The 19,733-nt window shown below is 53.7% G+C and overlaps 1 protein-coding gene and 1 long non-coding RNA gene across 2 annotated transcripts in view; one reads left to right on the top strand and one right to left on the bottom strand.

Moving 5' to 3' along the window:
- Nucleotides 1-17,955, top strand: part of UBXN11 (UBX domain protein 11) — a 37,170-nt gene extending 19,215 nt beyond the window's left edge. Inside the window, exons 9-14 of the mRNA XM_076053246.1 lie at nt 1,361-1,438; nt 4,199-4,376; nt 8,523-8,626; nt 14,797-14,858; nt 16,594-16,740; nt 17,317-17,955. Coding sequence (XP_075909361.1) covers nt 1,361-1,438; nt 4,199-4,376; nt 8,523-8,626; nt 14,797-14,858; nt 16,594-16,740; nt 17,317-17,485 — 738 coding nt within the window. The 3' untranslated portion in view covers nt 17,486-17,955. The remainder of the gene's footprint in view (nt 1-1,360; nt 1,439-4,198; nt 4,377-8,522; nt 8,627-14,796; nt 14,859-16,593; nt 16,741-17,316) is intronic.
- LOC142905972 (uncharacterized) lies at nt 17,472-18,039 on the bottom strand. Its single transcript, XR_012929997.1, has 3 exons — nt 17,954-18,039; nt 17,563-17,682; nt 17,472-17,487 (listed from the first exon to the last, which is right to left on the bottom strand). It is a non-coding gene; the product is annotated as an uncharacterized LOC142905972 (long non-coding RNA).
- Nucleotides 18,040-19,733: the final 1,694 nt, after the last annotated feature.

The following is a 19,733-nucleotide window of genomic DNA, read 5'->3' as shown; positions in this document are numbered from 1 at the left end:
AAACTCCCCCTCCCCTCCGCGCCAACCGGCATGTTCACCCGCATGTACACCACCTCTACACCGTTCATCATGCTAAGTCGGCCAATCAAATGCTAATTTTTTTATGCTAATTCCTTTGTCAAGGCACCTTAATTTCTCTCACACAGCTTAAAGGTCCGCGGTCTGAGCGTGGCTGTGTTTCACTCCAGCGCTGTCCTCGAGACAGCCTGATCCCTTCACCTGATGAAGGCCGCTTGTGTTGTGGCCGAAACGTCGTGAATTTTGTTGTTTTATTTTTTACCTACGTGACTTTACCGAATAGAACCAAATAGTATGGTATACTTGTGTCATACTGATGACAATACTATATTCTATCATGAGAAAAAAAATTTGAGCATTCTTTTTTCAAATTTCCTTGCTGTGGTTTTCACACCTGATGACGATTGCTTGTGTTGCAGTCGAAACGTCGTGAGAATTTTATCGTTTTATATTTTTATCATTTTATTGCTTCCCTTCTACGCGGTGGTGACTTTACCGACAGAACCAAGAATATGAATCCCTGCAGTCACGAAAGCTTTAAATAAAAATTATTTTTGTAAGTTATGTTTCTGCTTGGGTCTAATTGTCCACGCTCAACTGGACGTTGGCTGCATTTGACCACGGTCCCCTTACGTTGTGGCGAGCTTGGGGGGCCACTTCCTGGAGTCGTGGAGTTCTGACATTACTCGTACGGTACATTTAATAAAAGCGTGTTTTAAAAAAACTTTTTAAAAAATATTGCTTATTTGTTATTCTATTGTTACCAGCTGCTACTTTGAGCCTTTTTTGCCGAGGCGGACCTGGCTATCACAAATGGTAGCCCTACAAAGTGGCGGCTTGTCGCTGTGTGGAACTGTACAGCGGAAGTCAAAGACTCTCTAAACGCGTGGTGACGTTGATTCTAAATGTGGAGGGGAAAACCGGAGGACCCGGAGAAAAATCCACGCGACCACGGGGAGAGAGAGAGAGACACGCAGACTCCAAATATACAGCAGCAGGCGTCAGGGTGGGGATCTAACCCACGACTTCCTGTACACCAGGCGAGGTAGTTAACATCTCCTCGCCACCGTGATGATGATGATGAGAGAGAGACACGCAGACTCCAATATACAGCAGCAGGCGTCAGGGTCGGTATCGGACCCACGACCTCCTGTATGCCACGCGAGGTAGTTAACATCTCCTAGCCACCGCGTATGGGTCTCTACGTATCTCTGTGTATTTCTGTGGGTCTCTACGTATCTCTCTGTATCTCTATGGATCTCTACGTATCTCTCTTTAACTCTATGGGTCTCTACATATGTCCGTGAGCGTCCCCGTGACTGAACGCTCCGTCTTGTCTCAGGAATGTCTGCAGGACATCATGGACGGATACTTCCCCTCCGAGCTGCAAGGTCGATACCCGGACGGCGTTCCCTTCCAGGTGCCGTCCAACCTCGCCGTGCTGCAGCTCGACTAACTAAACTAACTAACTGGCTAAAACTCAACTAACTCGCGAAAACCAAACAAACTTAAACAACAATTTATTTATTTTATTTTGACCAGGTAAGGCCCGCTGGGCTGTCAGGCTCTTTTTCAGAAGCCACTTGGTCACGAATGATCGCTCAACCAAGTGGCCCATCATCATCATCATCACCACGTGGACATTTAACTCTGAAAGCGTGACGTTGATTCTAAACGTGGGGGGAATAACTGGAGGAGCCCGGAGAAAAACCCACGCGACCACGGGAAGACAGAGAGAGACACGCAAACTCCAACTATACAGCAGCAGGCGTCAGGGTCGAGATCGAACCCACGACCTCCTGTATACCAGGCGAGGTAGTTAACATATCCTAGCCACCGTGATGATGATGAGAGAGAGACACGCAAACTCCAAATATACAGCAGCAGGCGTCAGGGTTAGGATCGAACCCACGACCTCCTGTACACCAGGCGAGGTACAGTCTGTTTTGTTAAGACGCTGCGTGTTGCTTTCATAACGCGAATTAGATATAACGCGATCGAGCGAACGGAACTTTGTCACACGCGAGTCAGAATACGCAGTTGCACGGCTGCCTCGGTGTAGCATCACAACAAAGGCATTGTGATGCTGCTGGATGCTCCTAGACGCTACCTAGCATCACAACAAAGACATTGGGATGCTGCTGGATGCTTCTAGATGCTACCTAGCATCACAACAAAGTCATTGGGATGCTGCTGGATACTCCTAGATGCTACCTAGCATCACAACAAAGTCATTGGGATGCTGCTGGATACTCCTAGATGCTACCTAGCATCACAACAAAGTCATTGGGATGCTGCTGGATACTCCTAGATGCTACCTAGCATCACAACAAAGTCATTGGGATGCTGCTGGATTCTTTTAGACGCTACCTAGCATCACAACAAAGACATTAGGATGCTGCTGGATGCTCCTAGACGCTACCTAGCGTCACAACAAAGTCTTTGGGATGCTGCTGGATACTGCTAGACGCTACCTAGCATCACAACAAAGACATTGGGATGCTGCTGGATGCTTCCAGATGCTACCTAGCATCATAACAAATGCTTTGGGATGCTGCTGGATGCTTCTACATGCTACCTAGCGTCACAACAAGGGATTGGTATGCTGCTGGATGCTGCTGGATGCTACCTAGTGTCACAACAAAGTCATTGGGATGCTGCTGGATTCTTGTACATGCTATCTAGCATCACAACATAGTAATTGGAATGCTGCTGGATGCTTCTAGACGCTACCATGCGTCACAATAAAGTCATTTGGATGCTGCTGGATGCCTCTAGACGCTACCTAGTGTCACAACAAAGGCCTTGGGATGCTGCTGGATGCTTCTAGATGCTACCTAGCGTCACAACAAAGGCCTTGGGATGCTGCTGGATTCTTGTAGATGCTACCTAGCATCATAACAAAGACATTGGGATGCTTCTAGATGCAACCTAGCGTCACAACAAAGGCATTGGGATGCTGCTGGATGCTTCTAGACGCTACCCACAGCTCTCAGTCTTCGTTGGGTCCTGCGTATGCATCTCTCGCGTTATCGCGGGCCGTGCCTTACCCTACAATATGTTATTCATAACGTAGTGCCACGGTGGCTAGGAGATGTTAACTTCCTCGCCTGGTCTACAGGAGGTCGTGGGTTCGATCCCGACCCTGACGCCTGCTGCTGCTGTATATTTGGAGTCTGCGTGTCTCTCTCCCTGTGTTCGTGTGGATTTTTCTCCGGGTCCTCCGGTTTTTCCCTCCACATTTAGGATCGACGTCGTCGCGCGTTCAGAGTAATTTGGCGGCAATACATTTCCAAGTGATGGTCAGCCCCTTCTTTGAGCTACCATTCGTGATTGCCAGGTCGCTTCTGAACAAAGAGCTATACAGTTCAGGTGGGCTTTAACTGGTAAAAATAAAAAAAATAGTTTATAGTTTAACACGTAGTAGGGGCTTCCGCGACCAATAATATTCACAATAAAGGTTTTTGGATTAGATTGCGTAAGTATTCATGTGTCGTAGCGCTGCAGCCATGAAGGTTCGTCACGTAAACAACGCGCCAATTAGTTTACTACTTCGGCCCACCGGTGTGTTGGTAATTACATCACCCAGCATCATCGGGCGATTTGCCACATCGTCACGGTACTCACATTATATTATTCTTGGTTCTTTCGGTAAAGTCACGTAGAAGGGAAATAATAAAAAAATAAAACAATTGCAACGCAAGCAATGATCATCAGGTGTGCTAACCACAGCAAGAAAATGTTGCTGTGCAATCGAAACGTCGCGAGAATTTTATTGTTTTATTTTTATTATTTTATTATTTCCCTTCTACGTTACTTTACCGAAAGAACCAAGAATGTAGCACTCACATTGTCGACGATGTGTATTTACTCTCCAATGCACCGGTGCGCCGAGGTAGCAAACTAATTTGGCGCGTTGCTTACATGACGGACCTTTCACGGCTGGGGCGTTATGACGCATTTACACGTTTACGCGATCTAAACTATGAAACCCACAAACCTTTATTGTGAGTTTATAGTTTAGTTTCGGCACTGCCGCCGCGTTACGGGAGCCCGTTGGTCAGCATCTCCTGGTCTACCGTGGCGGGCGAGAGGAGCAGTGGCTGCGGCTGCGGCTGCGGCTGCTTCAGAGCCCACAAATTGGAGTCGATTGTTGGCCCTCGTCGGCGCCGACGGGCAGGTGACGGACCGGCGGGACGAGGTGTTCCACGAGCGCCGGCTCGGAGACGACTTCCCCGGCCACGGGGAGACGCTGGGGGGACGAGGAGGAGGAGGAGGAGGAGGCGGGGTGGAGACGTCGCGACTCGTGGAGCCGCGCGCCGAGGAGCGGAGCGAGCGGAGCGGGCGAGCAGTGGCTGGTGCGCAGACACACGTGGACGCGCACCCATTCTTCGAGACAAATATTCCCCGTTTAGCCTGTAACAGATCGTTGGGGCAAGTGCTGTTAGCGAGTAGCAGCCGTGAAGGCCAGCACAGCACACGAGTGGGTGGGTGGCTAGCACCACGCCCGGCCGCTTTTGTCTCCCCAGTGGCGATGATGTTTACACACCGCACTAGGTACTCGTTTGAGGCTGAGTCGACCTAGGGGAGGCCCAGGACCGGTTCAGATAATCGTCACCGGTGTTGAGAATCAGCGGGAATTCAACTCGGGTTGTCGGGTTCGTAGCAAAGTAAGCGAACGGCTACACTACCGCTCCCCACTACACTACCGCTTACACAACAACAACAACCGCTATTCGCCACTAAATGGCAGTGACGTCACCACGACGCTTGTGCCAGGCCATGTGCACCTTGAGGCCACGTGAAGTGTCGAACGCCCCCTGGCAGGAGGTCACGGGGCAGACCCAGATACCACAGGTCGACTGACTGAGACTACTGGCTGATGCACCACCTGTGCCCCCTACTGTGACAACTTGCTGTGCTTTAGCCACCCGGCGTTCCACTCGCTGTTATGAGCGTCGCTCCTCCGCCCCCCTTTGTTGTTGGAGGGCGACTGCCTCCAACTGCCCAAGAGCGTCCTTTACGAGCCTCCTCCACAGAGGCCGATCTTGACACCGCTGGTACCAGTCATCGGCAAGTCCAATCAGCTCCACGTCCTCTTGTGCCACATCACTCCATCTCTTCTCTAGGCCATGCCACACCCTTTAGCCCCCTCGATCCAGCCGAACAAAAGCTGTTTAGGCATACGGTGCTGGGCACGCGGGCTACATGACCCAGCCAACGCAGCCTTGCCTGCTGGAGGAGCTCACCGATGGGACTTTGTCCAGATCTTTCAAGGATTTGTGAGCTCCTCACACAATCCAGCCTGGCTAAACCCAGGATGGATCGTAGGCAGGCCAGCCTAAATGTTTCTAACCGGCGAAGATGCTCCATTAGGGGGGTCCACGTTTCGCATGCGTAGAGAAGGGAGGGAATGACCGTGGCCGAGAAGACCTGAAGCTTCGTGCAGAGCGACAGACCAGGTAGCTTCCACACAGCATTACACAACCGATGAAAAGATAATGCCGCTCGACTGATTCGGAGTGAGACCTCTGCTGTCAAACCAGAGCCGGTCATGACCACACTGCCCATGTATGGGAAACTTTCCACTCTCTCCACAACTGCCCCATCACCAATTGGGAGTTGTGGGGGTGGAGTGTCCAATGGTACAAAATACCCAGGCAGGTGCTTAGTTTTGGTGGGGCTGATGGTAAGGCCCCACCTCTTAGTGGCACACTCCAGTTTCAGCAGCAGCGACTCCAACTCCTCCTCTGAGTGAGCAGCAATTACCAGATCATCGGCATACGTAACATTGTGGACCAATAGGGAGCCATCCCTTGACCGCATCCAGGCATCGATCAGCCTCCCATTGTATCTGTACCAGATGTAAATTCCTCCGGTACAGCAATCGAAGGCTTCACGAACTACGTGGTCTAAATAGATGTTAAATAATGTGGGAGCCAGAGGACATCCCTGTCGCACCCCAAGGTCAACAGGGAATGGCTCCGACTCCCGGCCACATAGTTTTACCCGGGCTCGTTCACCATCATGAAGGTCCGTAATGATCGTGAGCAGAGTCAGGGACTCCGAAAGCACGAAGAACAACCAAGAGTCCAGACCTACTGATGGTATCATAGGCCTTGACCAGGTCAATAAAGCAGAGATGTAGGTCTTGTTGGAATTCCCTACACCTCTGCTGTAGCAGACGAACAGAAAATATGGCATCTGTGCAGGACTGCTCTTTTCTGAAACCGCATTGGGGCTCCGGAAGCCTCTCCTCACCGTGCCTGGCAAGGTGATCTTGAATAATCCCTACCAGGACCTTTCCCGGCACACCGAGGAGTGAAATGCCCCTGTAGTTGTTACAGTCTGTGTGGTCCCCCTTCTTAAAGAGGGGGACCACAATGGCATCCTTACAATCCTGCGGAACCCGTCCAGTGGTCCAGACTGTTATTATGATGTCATGTAGGGCAGTCTGTGCACAAACGCCACCCTCCCTCAGCATTTCGCTTGGGAGATCATCTATGCCCGATGCCTTTCCTGGCCTCAGATTCTGGATCGCCTTCAGTACTTCCTCAACAGATAGCACCTCAGCCAGCCACTCACAGGGGGTGACTTCTTCCAATATTTGAGGCATCGCAGCCTCAGCAGGGCCATCCCCACTTTGCTCCATGATGTTCTCCAGACTGAGGGATTTACCCTCCCCCAGGACCTCACAGAAATGCTCAGCAAATCTGCAAACCTGTTCCTGGGGGTCGGAGATTGGATCACCGTTCTTTCCCCTAATGGTAGTAATAAGTGTGGTTTCTGAGACAGATTCCATCTCCTCAGCAACCCACGACCACCACCCATCCTTGCAGCACCTCACGGCTCTTCGAACCTCCGAGCGAAGGCTGCGGTAAGCATCCTCATTCTCTGACGTGGGATGCTGTTGACAATTAGAGTGGGCCTGTCGCTTTTTATCAGCCAGCCTGAACAGCATCTCTGTCAGCCAGGGTCTCTGGAAAGGTCTGGACCGCGTACCCAAAGCAGCCATTGCAGCTGCATAAGTCACAGTCCTAAACCTCGCCCATTTACCCTCGACATCTGGAGGAGTGGGGGACGATGCCAACCCCAGCCGCAAGTGATGATGAAATTCTCGCTTGAAACTTTCATCAGCTAGCTGAGACCAGGCCACTAAGGGTTTGAATGGGGTCCTGGGTGTACACCCACCACCGGAGTGGAAGAATGGCAGGCACATCTTACAGATGACAAGTCGATGGTCAGTGGGCAGATCAGCTCCACGGTAGGTCCTGATGTCAAGGACATGGGCCCGTATCCGCTGTTCTGTTACTATGTAGTCCAGCAGATGTTCTTGTTTGGACCCGGCATGCATCCATGATGTTGTGTGGATGCGCCGATGCCGGAACAGCATGTTGGTAATTGCAAGCCCATGGGCTGCACAAAAATCTAGCAGCCTCCTACCGTTGTTATTGAGCTGCTCTGGCCCATGCCTTCCAATCACTCCAGACCAGGTACCAGCATCATGACCAACTCGGGCATTAAAGTCACCCAACAGGATGACTCTATCCCGAGGGGCCACTTGAGCTAGCACCTGTAACAGGAGGTCATAGAAGGCATCTGACTCATCGGCCTTACCTGCATCCCTCCATGGATGTTCGTCTTCGGTGGGGGCATAAATAACCATGACCACCACTTCTCGCCTCTGGTTGATGGGAAGGCGACCCCAAAGTAGCCTGGGGCTTACAGTTTCCCACACCTCACCACCATGCTCCAACGCTCCCTTCATTATTTTGTTCAGAAGAGCCACTCCATGTTTTTTGGCAGTCTCCTGCCCCGAGTAGAGGACTGTCCTCCCCTCATGGTGGCAGGAGCCAGAACCGGTCCACCGGACCTCCTGAATGCCACAGAGATCCAGGCGGTACCGGTCCAGCTCCCGACAGAGGAGTGGCAGCCTCTCCTCCGCAGTGAGTGTTCGAACATTCCACGTGGCCATCCGCAGTGGCTTTTTTCTGTTTCTGGAGGAACCCCGAGGGTAAAGATTCAGTCTCCTGGCTCCGCCAAATGGGGTTTGGCCAGGAGACGTCATGGATGCCTGTCCCCCCGGGGCCTCCGGCACAAGCTTATTAGTTACATGTTTTAGTCGTAGTTTAGTGGTAATTAATTGAAGGTGGAGGGGTTACCAGCCCCTCGCACCCGTCCAGAGCCCCAGTTTAGCCACTGTGGTGGACACAGACGCCATGAGGGGAGGAGCCAATCGGAATTGGCCCTCCCCCCACAGCTCACACACACACAGATACACACACACAGATACACACACACACACGGATACACACACGTTTGTGCACGCACACCTACAAAAGACAATGATCCCCTGTATAGCCCAAACAGGCTGTTGGGGAAAGTGCCGTTAGCGAGCAACACCTATACACCGACGCAGTGAACACACACTCATTCACACACTTGCCCCAACAGTCCGTCAAGGCTGTACACGGGTGATCTCTGTCTCTGTGTTTCGTGAGAAGAGTGTGGTGAGAGCGTGGATCAGTTCGTCAGCAAGCTTCCCACGTGCGTCATCAAGCGAGGCAGCGTCGTGTCCATCCGTGCGTCCGTGCGGAGCCTGCTCATGGTGCGTATCGACAGAGACACGCACACAAAGACAAAGATACCCCCCCTACCCCCCCGTGTAGCCTCAACAGACTGTTGGGGCAAGTCCTGTTCACGAATTGCACCGATGAAGGCCGGCACGGCACCACACGGTGAGGGGGTGGGTGGCCAGCACCACGCCCGGCCGCCTTTGTCTCCCCAGTGGCGATGTTTACACACCGCTACACCAGGTACTCATTTGAGGCTGAGTCGACCGAGGGGAGGCCCAGGACCGATTCAGATAATCGTCACTGGTGTTGGCCGTGTGCGGGAATCGAACTCAAGTTTCTGGGTTCATAGCGCAGTGCGCTAACCGCTGCGCTACACACGCACGTGCACACAAAATACAAAGATCCCCCATATAGCCTCAACAGACTGTTGGGGCAAGGGCTGTTAGCGAATTGCACCGATGAAGGCCGGCACGGCACACGAGGGGATGGATGCCCAGCACCACACCCCACCTAGGGGAGAGGCCCAGAACCGGTGCAGATAATCGTCACCGGCACTGGTGGCTGTGAGCGGGAATCGAACTCGGGTAGGCAGGTTCATCGCGCAGTACGCGAATCTCTACGCTACGTCTCCCCACGATAGATACATACAGATGCATAGATACATACATATACATACAGACACATAGATATACATAGATACATACAACACAACAACAACCGCCATTCGTCACTAAGTGGCGGTGACGTCACCACGACGCTTGTGCCAGGCTATGTGCACCCTGAGGCCACGTGAAGTGTCGAACGCCCGCTGGCAGGAGGTCACGGGGCAGACCCAGGTGCCAAGGGTCGACTGACTGAGATGACTGGCTAATGCACCACCTGTGCCCCCTACTGTGCCAACCTGCTGTGCGTTAGCCACCCGGCGCTCCGCTCGTTGTTCTGAGCGTCGCTCCTCCGCCCTCCGTTGTTGTTGGAGGGCGACTACCTCCAACTGCCCAGTAGCATCCTTCACGAGCCTCCTCCACAGAGGCCGATCTTGACACCGCTGGTACCAGTCATCGACAAGTCCACTCAGCTCCACGTCCTCCTGTACCACATCACTCCATCTCTTCTCTAGCCCGTGCCGCACCCGCTTAGCCCCCTCAATCCGGCCGAACAAAAGCTGTTTCGGCATGCGGTGGCTGGGCATGCGGGCTACATGACCCAGCCATCGCAGCCTTGCCCGCCGGAGGAGCTCACCGATGGGACCCTGCCCAGATCTTTCAAGGATTTGTGAGCTCCTCACACAATCCAGTCTGGTTAAACCCAGGATGGATCGTAGGCAGGCCAGCCTAAATGTTTCTAACCGGCGAAGATGTTCCATTAGGGGGGTCCACGTTTTGCAAGCGTAGAGAAGGGAGGGAATGACCGTGGCCGAGAAGACCTGATGCTTAGTGCGGAGCGACAGACCAGGTAGCTTCCACACAGCGTTACGCAACCGATGAAAAGATATTGCCGCTAGACTGATTCGGTGTGAGACCTCTGCTGTTAAACTGGAGCCAGTCATAAGCACACTGCCCAGGTATGGGAAACTCTCCACTCTCTCCACAACTGCCCCATCACCGATTGGGAGTTGTGGGGGTGGAGTGTCCGATGGTACAAAATACCCAGGCAGGTGCTTAGTTTTGGTGGGGCTGATGGTAAGGCCCCACCTCTTAGTGGCACGCTCCAGTCTCAGCAGCAGCGTCTCCAACTCCTCCTCTGAGTGAGCAGCAATTACCAAATAATTTCCAAATATAACATGGTTGACTAATAGGGAGCCATCCCTTAACCGCACCCGGGCATCAATCAGCCTCCCATTGTATCTGTACCAGATGGAAATTCCTCCTTCACCAACTACGTGGTAGAAATAGATGTTAAATAATATAGGAGCCAGAGGACATACCTATTGCACCCCAAGGTGAACAGGGAATGGCTCTGACTACCAGTCACGTAGTTTTACCCAGGTCCGCTCACCATCATGAAGGTCCTTAATGATCGTGAGCAGAGGGTCAGGGACTCCGAAAGCACGAAGAACAACCCAGAGCCCAGGCCTACTGATGGTATCATAGGCCTTGACCAGGTCAATAAAGCAGAGATGTAGGTCTTGTTGGAATTCCCTACACCTCTGTTGTAGCAGACGGACAGAAAATATGGCATCTGTGCAGGACCGCCCTTTCCTGAAACCGCATTGGGGCTTCGCAAGCCTCTCCTCAGCGTGCCTAGCAAGGCGATGTTGAATAATCCTTACCAGGACCTTTCCCGGCACACTGAGGAATGAGATGCCCCTGTAGTTGTTACAGTCTGTGCGGTCCCCCCTCTTAAAGAGGGGGACCACCAGGGCATCCTTCCAATCCTGCGGAACCCGTCCAGTGGTCCAGACTGTTGTTATGATGTCATGTAGGGCAGTCTGTGCACAAACGCCACCTTCCCTCAGCATTTCGCTTAGGAGATAATCTCTGCCCGGTGCCTTTCCTAGTCTCAGACTCTGGATGGCCTTCAGTACTTCCTTCACAGATGGTACCTCAGCCAGCCACTCACAGGGGGTGACTTTTTCAAATATTTGAGGCACCACAGCCTCGGCAGGGTCATCCCCACTTTGTCCCACGTTGTTTTCCAGGCCGAGGGATTTCCCCTCCCCCAGGACCTCACAGAAATGCTCAGCAAATCTGCAAACCTGTTCCTGGAGATCAGAGATTGGATCACCGTTCTTTCCCCTAATGATGGTAATAGGTGTGGCGCTGCAGGTTACTTTGTTGATGGAATTAAAGAGCGATTTGTTATCACGGGCCATTGAGGCAGACTCCATCTCCTCAGCAACCCGCGACCACCACCCATCCTTGCAGCACCTCACAGCTCTTCGAACCTCCGAGCGAAGGCTGCGGTAAGCCTCCTCATTCTCCAACGTGGGATGCTGAAGCCGATGAGAGTGGGCCTGTTGCTTTTTCTCAGCCAGCCTGAACACCTCCTCTGTCAGCCAGGGTCTCTGGTGAGGTCTGGACCGCGTACCTAAAGCAGCCATTGCAGCTGCATGAGTCACAGTCCTAAACCTCGCCCATTTACCCTCGACATCTGGAGGAGTGGGGGGACGATTCCAACCCCAGCCGCAAGCGATGATGAAATTCTCGCTTGCAACTTTCATCAGCTAGCTGAGACCATGCCACTAAGGGTTTGAATGGGGTTCTGGGTGTACACCCACCACCGGAGTGGAAGAATGGCAAGCGCATCTTACAGATGACTAGTCGATGGTCAGAGGGCAGATCAGCTCCACGGTAGGTCCTGGTGTCAAGGACATGGGCTCGCATCCGCTGGTCCGTCACTATGTAGTCCAGCAGATGTTCTTGCTTGGACCCGGCATGCATCCATGATGTGTGGATGCGCCGATACCGGAACAACGTGTTGGTATTTACAAGCCCATGGGCTGCACAAAAATCTAGCAGCCTCCTGCCGTTATTATTGAGCTGATCTGGCCCATGCCTTCCAATCACTCCAGACCAGGTTCCAGCATCATGACCAACTCGGGCATTGAAGTCACCCAGCAAGATGATGACTCTATCCCGAGGGGCCACTTTAGCCAGCACCTGTGACAGGAGGTCATAGAAGGCATCTGACTCATCGACCTTGCGTGCATCCCTCCACAGATGTTCGTCTTCGGTGGGGGCATAAATAACCACGACCAACACTCCTCGCCTCTGGTTGATGGGAAGGTGACCCCAAAGTAGCCTGGGGCGTACAGCTTCCCACACCTCACTGCCACGCTCCCACGCCCCCTTCATTCTTTTGTTCAGAAGAAGAGCCACTCCCTGTTGTTCGGCAGCCTGCTGCCCCGAGTAGAGGACTGTCCACCCCTCATGGTGGCACGAGCCAGAGCCGGTCCACCGGACCTCCTGAATACCACAGAGATACAGGCGGTATACGTCCAGCTCCCAACAGAGGAGTGGCAGCCTCTCCTCCGCAGTCAGCGTTTGAACATTCCACGTGGCTACACATCGTGGTTTTTTGTTGTTTCTGGAGGAGCCCCGAGGGTAAGGATTCAGTCTCCTGGCTCTGCCAAATGGGGTTTGGCTTATTAATTAAAATTTTCAGTCGTGGTTTGGTGATAAGTAATTGAAGGTCGAGGGGTTACCAGCATCTAACACCTGTCCAGAGCCCCCATTTGGCCGCTGTGGTGGTTACAAACGCCATCAGGGGAAAGGGCCAATTTAAATTGGCCCTCCCCCCATGGCACTGCTCACCACAGCATTGCCGTCTGGCACCACGAGGCGGTAGGGGTTTGTTTTTGCCGGACCAGATACATAAGGACACATAGATACATACATACAGACACATAGATACAAACAGATTCATAGATACATACATATACTTACAGACACATACAGACACGTAGATATTTAGACACATAGATACACGTAGATAAATATGTAACGGGTTCCACAGAGGCGCACACTCGAACTTGGATGCAACACGTTTATTTATTAACACAACGGGGTAACAATGTAACCACTTGACCAATCGCGATATAGGGTGGTAACCACCACGGGTAACTACGTAACCACTCGACGGGATAACGATGCAAGCGGACCAGGTCAGCTAACACCCTGCCTGGTCCACGGTGCCGTGCGCAAAGAGCGAAGAGACAGCCGACGGATTCCGCTCCCAGAGACGAACATCCAAGATCGCTCTCAGAGACTCTGGGCAACACGTCACGTGTCCCTCTCACCTCCTCTCTGGCCCTCGTTACCACCTCGTCCGGTGACGTGCCCTCTGGTGGTTCACCCAGACTGTCATGTCCCCTCTCTCTCTCGCTGTCACCCGAACTGTGCCCCCTGGGGGCCCTTCCGTTCCGTACTCATCCCGGAGCGAGAGAGAGGCCTCCACACCTACAGTAGCCGCCCTTCCCTCGGCACTGGCGCTACACCAAAGTGACTCCATACACGCCACGACACGTCCATACATACCGACACTGGACACATCGAGTTGTGGCGATGTGTGCCTAACACGTCACACTCCGCACGTGACACTCTGCACGTGGCACTCTGCACGTGGCACTCTGTACGTGGCACTCTGCACGTGGCACTCTGCACGTGGTACTCTGCACGTGGCACTCTGCACGTGACACTCTGCACGTGACACTCTGCACGTGGCACTCTGCACGTGGCACTCTGCACGTGGCACTCTGCACGTGGCACTCTGCACGTGGTACTCTGCACGTGGCACTCTGCACGTGACACTCTGCACGTGACACTCTGCACGTGGCACTCTGCACGTGACACTCTGCACGTGGCACTCTGCACGTGGCACTCTGCACGTGGCACTCTGCACGTGGCACTCTGTACGTGACACTCTGCACGTGACACTGTACACGTGGCACTCTGCACGTGACACTCTGCACGTGACACTCTGCACGTGACACTCTGCACGTGGCACTCTGCACGTGACACTCTGCACGTGACACTCTGCACGCTGCCTGTAACGCTGCTGGCTCGGCTGCGTGGATTTTCATGCAACTTTAAATATTTAAGTTTTTTATGAAAAGGCTTTTTAGTACTCACTCTCACTCTGCTGGTCTCACCCTGCTGGTCTCACTCTGACCCTGCTGGTCTCACTCTGCTGGTCTCACTCTGCTGGTCTCACTCTGACCCTGCTGGTCTCACTCTGACCCTGCTGGTCTCACTCTGCTGGTCTCACTCTGCTGGTCTCACTCTGACCCTGCTGGTCTCACTCTGCTGGTCTCACCCTGCTGGTCTCACTCTGCTGGTCTCACTTTGACCCTGCTGGTCTCACTTTGACCCTGCTGGTCTCACTCTGCTGGTCTCACTCTGCTGGTCTCTGCTGGTCTCACTCTGCTCGTCTCACTCTGCTGGTCTCACCCTGCTGGTCTCACTCTGCTGGTCTCACTCTGCTGGTCTCACCCTGCTGGTCTCACTCTGCTGGTCTCTGCTGGTCTCACTCTGCTGTCCTCACCCTGCTGGTCTCACTCTGCTGGTCTCTGCTGGTCTCACCCTGCTGGTCTCTGCTGGTTTCTGCTGGTCTCACCCTGCTGGTCTCACTCTGCTGGTCTCACTCTGCTGGTCTCTGCTGGTCTCACCCTGCTGGTCTCTGCTGGTCTCACTCTGCTGGTCTCTGCTGGTCTCACTCTGCTGGTCTCACTCTGCTGGTCTCACTCTGCTGGTCTCACTCACAGGGTGACGAGGACCCGGGGACTCGCACCAGGGGACTCATCACGGTGGAGACCAGCGTGGACAGGCGAGACAGCGGCGTCATCGTTGTCATCGTCGCCGTCGTCATCGTCGTCATCGTCGTCATCGTCACCGTCGTCATCGTCATCGTCACCGTCACTATGATCACCATGACGACGACCTTCATCATTGTCACCCATCTCTTCTCCCCGAGCCCCCACGCCCCAGCTACGACCACGTCTACCCCAACCCCTACCCCTGGACCTTAACCCCTACCCCAACCCCAACCCCTACCTTAACCCCTACCCCAACCCCTACACAAACCCCTACCCCAACCCCTATCACTACCCCTATCACTACCCCAACCCCTGGACCTTAACCCCTACACAAACCCCTACACAAACCCCTACACAAACCCCTATCACTACCCCTACCCCAAACCCTACCACAACCCCTACCCAAACCCCAACCCCTATCACTACCCCTACCCCAACCCCTATCACTACCCCTATCACTACCCCAACCACTATCACTACCCCTATCACTACCCCTATCACTACCCCAACCCCAATTCCTACTGCAACCCCTACCCAACCCCCTACACAAACCCCTATCACTACCCCTACCCCAAACCCTACCCCAACCCCTACCCCAACCCCAACCCAAACCCCAACCCCTATCACTACCCCAACCCCAACCCCTATCACTACCCCTATCACTACCCCTATCACTACCCCAACCACTACCCCAACCACTACCCCAACCCCTATCACTACCCCGACCCCTTCCACAACCCCTACCCCAACCCCAACTCCTATCACTACCCCTACCCCAACCCCTACCCCAACCCCAAACACTACCCCTATCACTACCCCTACCCCAACCCCAACCCCTATCACTACCCCTATCACTACCCCAACCACTACCCCAACCACTACCCCAACCCCTATCACTACCCCGACCCCTTCCACAACCCCTACCCCAACCCCAACTCCTATCACTACCCCTACCCCAACCCCTACCCCAACCCCAAACACTACCCCTATCACTACCCCTACCACTACCCTAACCCCTACCACTACAGCAACCCTTACCCCTCGTCAATATGCGTTGTTATAATAACGAGGTGGTGTGTTGTGACGTGGTGTGTTGGGTTGTGGTGTGTTGTGACGCGGTGTGACGTGGTGTGACTCTGTGTGTTGTAGTGTGTTGTGATGTGGTGTGACGTGGTGTGACTGTTGTGGTGTGTTGTGACGCGGTGTGTTGTGGGTGTGTTGTGACGCGGTGTGACGTGGTGTGACTCTGTTGTTGTGTGTTGTGACTCTGTGTGTTGTGGTGTGTTGTGACGCGGTGTGACGTGGTGTGTTGTGACGCGGTGTGACGTGGTGTGACTCCGTGTGTTGTGGTCTGTTGTGACGCGGTGTGACGTGGTGTGACGTGGTGTGACTCCGTGTGTTGTGGTGTGTTGTGACGCGGTGTGACGTGGTGTGGCTGTGTGTTGTGGTGTGTTGTGACGCGGTGTGACGCAGTGTGTTGTGGTGTGTTGCAACGCGGTGTGACGTGGTGTGACGCAGTTTGACGTGGTGTGACGCAGTGTGACGTGGTGTGACGCGGTGTGTTGTGGTGTGACGCGGTGTGACGTGGTGTGACTGTGTGTTGTGGTGTGTTGTGACGTGGTGTGACGTGGTGTGACGTGATGTGACGCGGTGTGTTGTGACGTGGTGTGACGCGGTGTGACTCTGTGTGTTGTGACGTGGTGTGACGCGGTGTGTTGTGGTGTGACGCGGTGTGACTCCGTGCAGGGCTGACCGGGAGGGAGTGGGGGGGTTGGAGTTTGGCAGCGTTGCGACCCTGAGAGTGAGATCAGAGAGTGGAGAGGAGCGATACCTCCTCCGGATGGAGGCCACACAGACAATCACTCACCTACGGGCTTACCTGGACACCCACAGGTACACACACACACACACCATCACTCACCTACAGGCTTACCTGGACACTCACAAGTACACACACACAGACAATCACTCACCTACGGGCTTACCTGGACACTCACAGATACACACACATTCACTCACCTGCGGGCTTACCTGGACACTCACAGGTACACACACACACACCATCACTCACCTACGGGCTTACCTGGACACTCACAGGTACACACACACACCATCACTCACCTACGGGCTTACCTGGACACCCACAGGTACACACACACACACACCATCACTCACCTACAGGCTTACTTGGACACTCACATGTACACACACACACCATCACTCACCTACGGGCTTACCTGGACACTCACAGGTACACACACACACACCATCACTCACCTAAGGGCTTACCTGGACACTCACATGTACACACACACAGACATCATCACTCATGGTTCACGTGCTGTGTTCGTCATGGGTCACGTGCTGTGTTCGTCATGGTACCCGTCCTGTGTTCGTCATGGTTCACGTGCTGTGTTCGTCATGGGTCACGTGCTGTGTTCGCCATTGTTCACGTGCTGTGTCCGCCAGCTCCAGGCTGGGGCGGTCTCCACGCTACGAGCTGCTCAGCGGCTTCCCTCCGCGCGTCTGCGACGACGCCTCGGCCTCGCTGGACAGCCTCGGCCTGGTGCCCACCGGCACGCTGCTCATGCGAGCCGCTGGGCGCCAGGCCACGGCGGCCCGGGCTACAGCGCCGTAAACCTACAACACAGAGACCTACAGCACAGAGACCTACAGCGCAGAGACCTACAGCACTGTGACCTACAGCACAGAGACCTACAGCACTGAGACCTACAACACAGAGACCTTCAGCACAGAGACCTACAGCACAGAGACCTACAGCGCAGAGACCTACAGCACAGAGACCTACAGCACTGTGTCCTACAGCACAGAGACCTACAACACAGAGACCTACAACACAGAGACCTACAGCACAGAGACCTACAGCACAGAGACCTACAACACAGAGACCTACAACACAGAGACCTACAGCACAGAGACCTACAGCGCAGAGACCTACAGCACTGTGACCTACAGCACTGTGACCTACACCACAGAGACCTACAGCACTGTGACCTACAGCGCAGAGACCTACAGCACAGAGACCTACAGCACAGAGACCTACAGCACAGAGACCTACAGCGCTGTAAACCTACAACACAGAGACCTACAGCACAGAGACCTACAGCACTGTGACCTACAGCACAGAGACCTACAGCGCAGAGACCTACAGCACAGAGACCTACAGCGCAGAGACATACAGCGCCGTAAACCTACAGCGCAGAGACCTACAGCACAGAGACCTACAGCGCAGAGACCTACAGCACAGAGACCTACAACACAGAGACCTACAACACAGAGACCTACAGCACAGAGACCTACAGCACTGTGTCCTACAGCACAGAGACCTACAGCACAGAGACCTACAGCGCAGTGAACTACAACACAGAGACCTACAGCGCAGAGACCTACAGCACAGAGACCTACAGCACAGAGACCTACAGCACAGAGACCTACAACACAGAGACCTACAACACAGAGACCTACAGCACTGTGTCCTACAGCACAGAGACCTACAGCACAGAGACCTACAGCACTGTGACCTACAGCGCAGAGACCGACAGCACAGAGACCTACAGCACTGAGACCTACAACACAGAGACCTACAACACAGAGACCTACAGCACAGAGACCTACAGCACAGAGACCTACAGCACAGAGACCTACAACACAGAGACCTACAACACAGAGACCTACAGCACTGTGTCCTACAGCACAGAGACCTACAGCACAGAGACCTACAGCACTGTGACCTACAGCGCAGAGACCGACAGCACAGAGACCTACAGCACTGAGACCTACAACACAGAGACCTACAGCACAGAGACCTACAGCACAGAGACCTACAACACAGAGACCTACAGCACAGAGACCTACAGCACAGAGACCTACAGCACTGAGACCTACAACACAGAGACCTTCAGCACAGAGACCTACAGCACAGAGACCTACAGCACAGAGACCTACAGCACAGAGACCTACAACACAGAGACCTACAACACAGAGACCTACAGCACTGTGTCCTACAGCACAGAGACCTACAGCACAGAGACCTACAGCACTGTGACCTACAGCGCAGAGACCGACAGCACAGAGACCTACAGCACTGAGACCTACAACACAGAGACCTACAACACAGAGACCTACAGCACAGAGACCTACAGCACAGAGACCTACAGCACAGAGACCTACAACACAGAGACCTACAACACAGAGACCTACAGCACTGTGTCCTACAGCACAGAGACCTACAGCACAGAGACCTACAGCACTGTGACCTTCAGCACAGAGACCTACAGCACAGAGACCTACAGCACAGAGACCTACAGCACAGAGACCTACAGCACTGTGTCCTACAGCACAGAGACCTACAACACAGAGACCTACAACACAGAGACCTACAGCACTGTGTCCTACAGCACAGAGACCTACAGCACAGAGACCTACAGCACTGTGACCTACAGCGCAGAGACCTACAGCACTGTGACCTACAGCACAGAGACCTACAGCACAGAGACCTACAGCACAGAGACCTACAGCACTGTGTCCTACAGCACAGAGACCTACAGCACAGAGACCTACAGCGCCGTAAACCTACAGCGCAGAGACCTACAGCACAGAGACCCACAGCACAGAGACCTACAGCACAGAGACCTACAGCACAGAGACCTACAGCACTGTGTCCTACAGCACAGAGACCTACAGCACAGAGACCTACAGCGCCGTAAACCTACAGCGTAGAGACCTACAGCACAGAGACCTACAGCGCAGAGACCTACAACACAGAGACCTACAGCACTGTGACCTACAGCACAGAGACCTACAGCACAGAGACCTACAGCGCAGAGACCTACAGCACAGAGACCTACAGCACAGAGACCTACAGC

The sequence above is a fragment of the Petromyzon marinus genome, chromosome 60, assembly GCF_048934315.1.
Source record: "Petromyzon marinus isolate PM22_M1 ecotype Great Lakes invasive population chromosome 60, UKy_Petmar_22M1.pri1.0, whole genome shotgun sequence".
NCBI classification, from domain to species: domain Eukaryota; kingdom Metazoa; phylum Chordata; class Hyperoartia; order Petromyzontiformes; family Petromyzontidae; genus Petromyzon; species Petromyzon marinus.
This window is presented reverse-complemented; position numbering and strand designations above follow the sequence as displayed.